The 10,886-nt window shown below is 37.4% G+C and overlaps 1 protein-coding gene across 1 annotated transcript in view; it reads left to right on the forward strand.

Annotated features, from left to right (window-relative positions):
• tubgcp6 (tubulin, gamma complex associated protein 6) overlaps nucleotides 1-10,886 on the forward strand; it is a gene marked incomplete in the record, with an annotated part of 39,130 nt that overhangs the window by 5,731 nt on the left and 22,513 nt on the right. Inside the window, 6 exon segments of the mRNA XM_024280711.2 lie at nucleotides 2,221-2,434; nucleotides 3,150-3,308; nucleotides 6,374-6,495; nucleotides 6,640-6,703; nucleotides 6,803-6,912; nucleotides 8,413-8,504. Of these exon segments, the coding sequence (XP_024136479.1) occupies nucleotides 2,221-2,434; nucleotides 3,150-3,308; nucleotides 6,374-6,495; nucleotides 6,640-6,703; nucleotides 6,803-6,912; nucleotides 8,413-8,504 (761 nt within the window).

Genomic DNA, 10,886 nt, shown 5'->3' on the forward strand with positions numbered 1-10,886 from the left:
AAAAATAATTTTTTAAATTTCCAGCTTGGATTGTATTTTAAAAAGGTCATTGGTGAGAAAGGGGATTGAGGATATAGTAATTCCACAGGACAATGACACCAAACCCACAGCTAAGGCAACAATGACTTAAGAAACTCTTGTTCAAGCCATTTGTGGACCATAATCCTCTAGAAAACAAGTCAGAGGTTTTAGTTGTCCAACATAAGTCTACAAAAAGCAAAAGTTTATCCACCGAGAGTACAAAGACATGTTGAGAAAGGAATCAAATTCTTATTTTATTCTTCAAAATAAAGTAAAAACCTAATAAATCTGAATGTTTTGCAAAGACTATTTACGAATCCCCTGAATTCTGATGATAAAAACTGTGATGAGTTTTAAAAAATGAATGTAAAAGCATATTTTTCGAATGGCATCGTTCAAATGCAATGCATTGTGGTCTATATTTGCTAATCTAGTGAGCGTTGATGCACTGTAGTTTTTTTGCAGAGAGTTCCGGGAGATTTCCAGGGCTCTGGATTTTGAAGTTATAGATTCAGACACCCTGAAAAAATGTAGCCTTAATTGACTATAATGTTCTCTAATCCCGATTTATACTCTTTGCACACGTAATTTCTCTTTAAATAGTCATAATTGACATGAAACTGAATCTTCTGTCTCAATCAAAATAATTAAAAATTATGTGAGTTTAGGAACAGATAAAATGCAAAACCTGCTTACAGAAATTGATCAAATTCATTGAAAAAATAAAAAATATCCTTAAATTGTCTAGATAGGATGTAAACAAAATGCTGATGATTTATAAGGTTTTTTTTTAAACTGGGTTTTCAAAATAGGTGTATAAATAAAAAATATTACTAAGGATTTTTTTGTATTTGCTATTACTATTTGACATTTTTGTTTTTGCTAGAAAAATCTTCTAATTTAGTCGAATGCCACTTCAACTCTTGTTTTTTTTTGTTTGTTTGCAACTATGTAATTAAAAGGAGGAGCCGACATCCTCTGTTTCATCTTTTCTTTAGAGCAGGGGTCCCCAAACTTTTTCTTGTGAGGGCCACACAACTGTTATATTCTCTGATGGGGGGCCGGGGTCGGTTTGTAGGCTAACAAAAAAAGTGTAACAATCACAGCCTAAACATAAAGATTTACGGTTTCCCAGAAAGCCACACATAGCCACAATTTAAATAATGAATTTATGTAATCTTTACAGAAAAAAATAATACTAAAACATTTTTAAAATATAAGCTAAATGCCAAATTAGCTGAAAAACTCAAAAAAATTCCAAATGAGCAAAAATAGTTAATTTGCTGAAATATTATCAAAACTCAAAATTAGCCTAAAACACAGAAAAAAAGCCTAATTTGCCAAAACAGCTAGCATGTAGCTAAAATGTTAGCTAAATACCAAAATAACCACAAAAAAAATGTCCAATTTAGCCAAAACATGGGGGGCCGGGCCAAATGTGGAGGAGGGCCGGATCTGGCCCGCGGGCCGTAGTTTGAGGACCCCTGCTTTAGAGGAGCATCACTATCAGGTAGTGCTGGGCGATATGGCGATACAAATCGTGTGGGCGATAGAAAAGTGTCTATTGTGCCAATCTTCTTCTATCGTATGTATTTGTTTATGTTTATTGCTGAACCTTTGTGGAAAAATGTGTTTGCCTAAGAAACTTGAAATTGTTGATCACTTTAAAAAAATGTTTCTCATTTGTGATGATTCAGTTACAAGTTACTTGAAAACCTAAAATCAGAGAAAGTAAGTACAGTGATGACATTTTTGTAAATCTTTTTCAGAGAAAAACTGAAAAAATGTACTTCATTGTGATATATTTTGATATGTTTTGTTATTGTGATATAAAGTAATTTATATTGTGATATACATTTTTTTCCATATTGTCCAGCACTGATATGAAGTGTTAAACTCATTAAGCTCCAAAATATCTTTAAAAAATGAATAATAAAAAAAGTCAGTCGAGTGAATATAGAAGTAAATCATCTCCTTGAATAATAGTCACTTGTTTAAATAGTAAAAAAAAAAAAAAATCTTGAACATAATAGATAAAATGGGAGTAAAAGACAAATAAGGGGCTGATTTTAAAATGTTAGAGATGACCAGTTTGACTTAAGGCTTGTCCTAGAAATGTGGAAAAATAATGTGCAGAAAGATGTTTCAGTTTTTCTCCTCTTTTGAAACAATAACCTGAAATCCTTTTCTCCTCCCAAGTCCACCAGGAAAACGCGACTCCCTCTACCTAACCGAAGGAGGCAGGGAGGCTTTTGACCAGCTGTATCGGCTATGGGAGGGGCAAATGAGGGTAGTGAGCACGAATACACCTTCTCCCGTCCTCCCGCTGCCTCTGGACTCTCAGACGCAATTGGTGTCTGACCTCCTTAATGTCCTGATTGGAGTGGCGTCCAGCACCTTTCCTCTCAACCAGGTGCAATTCATCATCATTTGTTAGCTTCTGAAATGCGGTAAAATGCAATCCCTTCCTAGTCGGAGTGCTGTCACTGAGCTCAATGGGTGAAAATGCAGAGGGAGGGGAGGGAGGAGAATCAATGGGCAATTAGTGCATGTGATATAAACAATCCCAGCTCAATTAACAGTGCCTTATAAACCCCCATACCAATGAAAGGAGAAGCAAAACCACAGGAGAATGCTGCTATTTAGTATGTCTCTACCATTTTCCTTATTAATAGTCCTCCTTTTTTACACACAAGTCACAGTTTCTTATTTCTCATATCTGTTTTAACCTCAGGTATAAAAAAAAATAAAAGTAGGATGAACAGTATTATTAAAGTGGAATGTGATCGAGCTCTGCATTGTTTTCATTTTGAAGCTCCTAAAATCAGGAGGGTTTCATCATCACACACAAGTGCAGTCGTCGTGTTGATAGACAATATTGTTAGTTATTTCTGTTCCCCCAAAAGAACGCTATCCGGAATCAACGTTCATAAAACTTTGATAGGAAACACAAAAGAACACACATCTGGTTATGCAATGCTGTTTTTAGAAGTCCACCAAGAAATCACTCTCAGCACCTGAGACAAAAACTCTTTCAACCCTACTTTATTGGATTTTATTTCAGATCAGATTGCTTTTTGTGTGAATTTTTCTTTCTTTTTCCTTTTTTTTTGCCCCTGATCTTGCAGAATGTTCAGTTTGACGTCAGACCTGGCGTCTGCATCTCAGGAGCTTCTCCGGAGAGCGTGTCTCGTCTCTTGGGAGAATTAGCCCAGTATGGCACATACTACCTGAGGCTTAGCCGCTTCTCTCTGCAGAGCGCTGACAAGAGGGGCCTCGTCTTCCAGGTATGTTTGTATAATCATCATTAATTAGTTCCACTGAGACAACATTGTTTCCTCCACTTGAGCTCCTTGTGATTGTTGAGCGCGTTGTGATCGTCTGTGTAAAGTAGTTAAATATTCTAAATTAAGTTGACAAGCAGACATAAACATTCCTCACATTCAACAAAAGACTAAGAGATTAAACATATAGGAATAGGCGGCAGGGGGTAAATAATCACTAGCAGAGTGAAATGATTGTCTGATGCTGAAAGGTATTTTATACTATTTATTGTTATACATTTATTTAGCTGTGTTTTTAAGGGCTGAGTTTAAAAAATCGATTAATCGATCTGAAGAGATCTAAGCTTAATAGATCAATAATTCATAAAACTAGAGCTCGATCTAGCGCATGATGCTAAAGTCAGCTAGCTTGATGCTAACGTATAATGGGAATTCCTATGGGATGATTAATGCTTGGTCGGTTGATTAAATTTACATTACTGACTAAATGAACATTGTTATAAACTCACAGGGATGGATTTCCCAACTCCTTAAAGGAAATATTTTTTTAAAATAACCATTTGTGGTGTAAAACTGTTTTTTGCTCATACTGTCTTCTTCTGGAATAAGGTGTAATGCTATAGCGTGTTCGCCACCTAGTGGCCAAACGGAAACGCCCTCCAGGAGAATCAGAACAATTGTTGAGGCTTCTCTGTTTGAGAATCCATGTAACACTATGATGTTAACAATCTCATTATTATTTTCACTGATACATTTTACAGTATGTGAACTGTATTGGATTAATATGAATATCCTCTAGAGAGTATTAATGTATTTCTAAATAAATCTCTAAATGTGTAAACAGTAGGGCTGCCACAAACGATTATTTTAATAGTCGACTAATCGCCGATTATTTTTTCCGATTAGTCGACTAATCGGGTCATGCACAAAGTGGATGTAAAACACACATCTTAACCATCATTCGCTTTAAAATAACTAAAAACTATATATGTATATTCACACTAGCATCATCATAGATGAAATGTAAGCTGAATTTGGCCGCAAAAGATGCTAGTGACGATAGCTGAAGATGCTGATAGCCAACTAAAATATTAGTTAAGGGCCAAATTAGCCTAATTAAAGCCTAGGTTAGCTAAAACAGCTAGCATGCAGCTGAAATATTAGCTAAATTCCAAAACAGCCTAAAAAACTTAAACAAAAAAAGACTAAGCTAGCAAAGACAGCTAGCATGTCTGAAATAAAAAATACCCAAAATAGCCTAAAAAAACCTTAATAAATGCCAAAATAGTCCAATAAGCTAGCATAACACCATTATAACTTTCAACTTTACTATACTCTGACTCCATATAGTACGAAGTAACGACTAATCGACTATTAAATTAGTCGTCGACTATTTTAATAGTCGATTAGTCGTCGATTAGTCGACTAATCGTGGCAGCCCTAGTAAACAGTGTAAACTCAAAATCAAATAGAATCAAATTGAATTGAGTGGATCAAAAGAATACAAAAAAAATGAAATCGAATTAATCCAAAATACTGCCAAGTGATTTAAGAAAAATGGCAAGACATTAGCCCTCGAGGCCTGGAGTTTGACACTCCTCTTCCAAATGTAAGAACTTTGTAAACGTTTGTAAAGCTCCATTGAGAATATTGTCCGATTACCTTTGGTTCCATTTGGTCTTATGGTGAGCGCAGGACCAAAGCCTCGTTTCCACTGAGCAGTCTGGTAGGGTCCGGTCCGATATTTTCAACGTTTCTGTTGTAAACTGGACCCATTCAAAAGTACTGACCCGTACCTCTTAAGGGGCCCATTGGTTGCCGGCTCATTGAAAAGTGGACCGGAACAGTTGAGGCGAAGCCAATGCAGCCACCTATTGATCGGCAGAAAATGACGACATACGAAAGCACAAATTTGGGCTAATTTAAGCTAATGTTACCAATGTTTTTGCGGTTTCCTGTTCAGTCTCTTGGTCCCGAGTCTATATTGAAAATGCCTGCAAACAATGGCAAGGGCTGGTCTGTGGTGGAACTGCAAATGTTCCTTGACATCCTAGGCAACAGTGTGATTCAGTTAGCAGTATGCTAGTGGTCTACACAAAACAAAGCGCTCAGTGGAAGCGAGGCTTAACTGAGTGGAAACACTTGCTAGAATTAACTGGACCGTACCACTCCTTACCGGAAACAAGGCTCAAGTGTTTTTCCATAGAAAATGATTGGTGCCTATTTAATTGTTTGGGTCTAGATCTAAAAAACTGTTGAAGATATTTTTATGTAATTTGGTGACCAATAACTTCAGAACTTTTTACACAGGTTTATCCAAATTGGTTCTAGAGCGCCACCTTGGAATCAGATATAGTAAAAAAAAAAAAAAACGCTTTGGAGGTTTAACCTCCTCTAAAGTTGTAGAAATGTATTTCTCAGATTCTTTTGATTAAAAAACTTTTTAAAATTGGACCACCAACTTCTTTCTCACTTCTTTTTAACATATTTTTTGTGTATTTCTTGTGCATTTACCCTATTTGGGCCACCAAATCCATATCAATAATTTTATGCAAATTCACCCAGTTTTTGTCAAAAAACAATATGAAAGTGAGGCGGTTGTCGTCATCAACTCTGCAATGTCTGTCTAGATTTGGGTGATGAATGGTTTCAACAAGTTTCATGGAATTGACTCATAGATGGCGCTCCAAAAGATACTCTTGCCTAGAGGGCCAAAAATTTAACGTGCCTGTTGCTTATTAGGTTTTCTGAAACAAATTCTTGTTTTAGCTCTACCTGCCTACCAAAGAAGTTCCCACTTTACCTGTTTGACCTGAATAAGTCTTGGAGACAAAATCTTATTTAATTCTTACCTAAGGAACTTTTTGTGTCACTTAAAATGGGTCCATCCATTGTGGTATGATGTCATCGTCCTCCATTTTGTGTAAGTATCTAATGAAAGCATTGCTTTTTGCTAACAGAAATAGCAATTCTACTCTGTCATATTAAGCTGCACTGGCAACATGAAGCCTTTCAATGAATCTGAGCAGGTCCGTTTTAAACCTGACAAGCATTGTTTCCTCTCCAAGGCTTTCACCGGAGGACTGAGAAAGTACCTGCATTACTACAGGGCTTGTGTTCTTAGCACTCCGCCCACTCTCAACCTGTTGACCATCAGCTTTCTCTTCCGCAAAGTGGGCCGCCAACTCAGGTGTGGCAAAACCTTTATTTTTCAGCCTGTACTTAACGTTACTCAAACAGTTTAACCTTACCCTTCACCCAGTCAAATTTTGAAGAGAAAGCTGGATGCAAGCGTCATTAGATGAAAAGCCTCTCTGCTCTCTTTGAAACTAAGGTACCTGTCAGAGCTGTGCTGTGTCGACGGGCTTTTGGGTGCTGGCCAAGCCACCTTTCCTGTGGTGAGTTCTCTTTTATTTGCAAACTGCAATTTGTCATCCGCTGTGGCTGTGTTTAACCTCACACATGACAGGGATTCAGCGATCTGCTGATCTCCCCAGGGAATTAAACTGCTGTCCTACCTGTACAACGAAGCCCAGAATAACTGCAGCAACGAAAACTATCCCGTCCTGCTGTCACTGCTGAAGAGCAGCTGCGCGCCTTACACGCGGTCAGTTACCGTGCACCAACATAACCCAAAATACTTTAATTTTATTGAAAGTAAAAGTTTTTTTTTTTTGCTATTAAGACAATAATTCATCAAGTGTTTGGATACAAAACTGGATTTAACAAAAGGGAAAGCTTTCATACATTTTGTATCATTAAATAATCATTTTGTGTCTACATATATTTTACATTTTTATCCACACGGCAATAAGTGAATTGAAACTTAACCATTGTCTTAGTTTCTTAACCTCAGTTTGTAAAAAAACATGTCTCAGTGACTAGAATTCTATTCTTACAGGGTAACCAAACACTGAATTAACTTTTTTTGGCTGTTGACCTCTATAAATGAGACTTTAAAAGTGGTCTGTTGCCACATTTTAAAATAAACTTAAATTATATTGCAAAGCCATTCCTATGCTGCCCCCTACAGGTTGAAACAAGGCATTACAGTTAAATTTGTGATTGGTCAACTGATGTAAGTCCCACGCCCTTTCAGAAGTCCCATGTACTCAAGTATTAAAAGCCCCGCCCATCTTTGATTCTGTAATGGTTGGTTGTTATCGTGTTAGCCTTAGTATGGCTCGTGGGTGTATTGCCTTTGGTCGTCAAAAATTTACTGGCTTGCAAAACTTTCCAGTGGATTTGGAAGTTAGGGAACAGCAGTTGAGTGCAATTGGCGTTGAATCCAGAGAACTCTGTCCAGGTGACAGATTTACAATGAACGTTTCACCTATGATTGTTAGCTTAATACGTTAGCCTTTATCAGCAACAGTGCTAGCATCGTTTTACCACTCAAACACTGGTCCCCTTTGGTCTGGACCATAAGCGGTAAAGGGGGAAGACAAAAATCCTCAACACGAAGTTCTGTGGAAATACTGACATCACTTTGCATGATATCACTCTCCATATTGAAGACTCAGAGTGACTATGTTACCTCAAGTTAACCTCACTGTCAATCACATATCCAGACCACACCTCACCCGCTCAGCCCGCCCCCCTTTTTTTTTTGTATTTTTCAAATCTGTGCTCCAGGCTCCAACTGTCCTGTTGTGTTACACTTTAAATTAAGAGTTGTTGGTTGTACCATTTTTTTCTTACCCCAATGACAGATTGATTTGCTTATATAATGAAAATCTGGGCTAAAAATGAAAAACTATTCCATCAAGTAATGCATGAAGTAGTGGTTATCTTTATAATTCTTGAAATAGAAATAACTTGATGATTGATAACAGGTATCCACTTTCTTCACTATTTGGTTCAAATTTTTGGGTCACAAATTTTGTTTGAATACACTATTTGTGTGTTACAAAAAAAATCAGAAAAATCCTTTAAATTTAGCACGGTGCATGTTTGACACTAAAAAAATAAACTTAATGGTGCGCATAGATACATTTTCCCCATGATTTAGTTCAATGGTTCAATTTGGTTCAATTCAGTTTGGTTTTAACCTGATAATTGTGGCATCCCTTGTGCATACTTTATTATATTTCCTCTCTCATCACAGGTTTGTTTCTGACTGGGTTTACAACGGCGTTTTTCGAGATGTTTATGGTGAATTCATGATCCAGGTCAACGAAGAATACCTCAACTTTAGGGGTGAGATCCACAGACACAACATGACTTCAGACGGCCGGCTATAGAATACACTGACAACTGCTGCCAGACAAACAGTCACTCAGAAATGAAAAGATTTCATCCTTTATTGCGTTAGTTGTCCTTGTGTCTCTGAAGGCTGTCATGAAGTTACTTGATGATAATCAGCTGGAAACTGAATCAGCTCCCCCAGCAGTATGTGTTTCTACGAAGTCACAGAGAGAAAGGCCCATACTTATTAGCTCTTTTGTTCTTGTGGCGTGTACACCTCGCAGGTGATATCAAAAACCTCAAATCGAATTTTCTTAGAATGAGTCTTGAGTCTTTGTAGACGACCTCAAGCAATTCGGCTTTGTCTGGTTAATGACTGAATTCCATGAGAAGAGTTGATTAGAGACAGGACAGGATGAATAGCAGCGACAATAAGCCCATCTGTGCTCCACAGGAGCTGGCTGGCTGTCTTCATGTGCACCCATTGTGCTCTTCTCTGTCTTTGCTTTTCAGTGCAATACTTTTGAAGTATTTTTTTTCTGCACGTCTCTGAAAGGTTATTATTAAATCAAGAGCAAATTAAATTTAGCATCTATGGTGCAAATTGAAAATACTGATTTCCTGCAGAATTTTCAGTCAAGCCGATTTCTGGATAAGTCCATTTAGTTTCAATTATATGGCAAACAAAGAGGATCAAAAAGGTTAGTCTCCCTCCTAATTTGCTGCAAGAAGTTGTGAAAGTGGTGTTTTTAACATGTTCTTGTGGGATTTTTTCACGATGGAGGATATTTATAAAGAAAATTAAGATCAAAATTGAATCTGAATATTACTTTATTCAAATAGTTGGGAATCTGAGGCAGACGAGAAAAGTGTAATCTGAAAAACGTTGTATCAAGTAGATGGATGCTACAATTGGTTTGAGGGTGTGAAGGTCTGGTGAGTGTAAACTAGGGGTGCAACGTATCACAAAACTCTCGGTTCAGATTGTCACATGGTTTTAAGGTCACAGTTCATTTTTCAGATCAGTAAAAAGAAAAAAACAGCAAGATAAAAGGCTAAAATTCTTTTGAAAATCTTCAAAATACGTATTTGATAAAACAAATAAAGTACTTCAAAGCAAAAATATACGTAACACGCATCACATCAACACATTTGCTCATTGAGGCCTATAATAACAAAACATCTTTGAACTTTGAGCTTAAACAAAATGCTAAAACATGTCGTTTCTTATTACATTTACATGTCTTGAAACCAAATCTACAAAAACTGAGAAAAAAGAATGCTTGAAAATAGTTTAGAATATAACAAATCTATCCGGAGGACCCTTGAAATGCAAATTTTCTCTTGTCCCCATTCCCCAATGTCCAAATTATGTCTAAAATAAGTTAAGAATAAACTTAAAAATATGTTTTAGTATCACTTATTTTATTGTAAATAGCAGTGAGAACATGCCCACTTTTCCTGGCGATTTATGAGACCTTTTGTTTGCCATACTGCCGTCCCATGACCGAACATCCCGGTTACAGACGGAGCGGTGGCGTTCCCCTGTGTGGGACACCTGCTGCTCCGCACTGGGAGATTCTCTGAACTCAGATGTGTACCAATGCTTTTATTTAACTCTTCAGAATAAATAAACCTGATCTTTTATCATCCGTGTCCTCTATGGTGAGGTTGAGAAAAGTTTTTGACGGAAGCTCCTCCCACTTGTGGCAGAAGATTCAGGTTAACAGACTGTTGGATAACTGTCAAGCAGCTACTTTTACGCATGTTAAAACAAAAACGGTGGGACTTTAACGTATGCAAGAGGTTGAATCTACACAGTCAAGGACTGAAAACTACTAGATATTTAAAATTCCCCCTTGAAACACCACTTTAATAAAATATTGTAGCACTTTATCTATTCTCCATGGGTTAGATGAAACTTGGGAGACTTGTCTCAGACGAGTCATTTAGACGAAATAGATCAGCATATTTACCCATTGCTGAAGAACGATAAATTTGAAAGATATATGAGAGTGCAAAATTGTCGCGTTAAAAATCGTTCTCCCCAGACAGCTGTAGGGACCGCGGCGTTTTAATTTTGGAAGTGCCTCATAAATACAGTGCGCTGTGAATCATTACAGCCTCTCCAAATATTGTATGTCATGCAACATCCCATTCAAGGTCAGACCATCACCTCAGCTTTGTCTAGCTAACAGTTTCATTTGCTCATCTGCTACACCTCATCAACTCCAACAGCGAACTTCCACACTCCTCGCTCATGCCTTTTGGAGGACACACAAATGTCATTGTTCTCTTCGAACCCCGTCGGCCAAGGAAGCAATCAGCAGCTAAGCTTTCTTGGCACGCTGCAGACTTTCTGTAAAGAGCTCTGGAGGCTCTGTGCATTCATGT

Source organism: Oryzias melastigma, linkage group LG6 (genome assembly GCF_002922805.2).
Source record: "Oryzias melastigma strain HK-1 linkage group LG6, ASM292280v2, whole genome shotgun sequence".
Classification (NCBI taxonomy): Eukaryota; Metazoa; Chordata; class Actinopteri; order Beloniformes; family Adrianichthyidae; genus Oryzias; species Oryzias melastigma.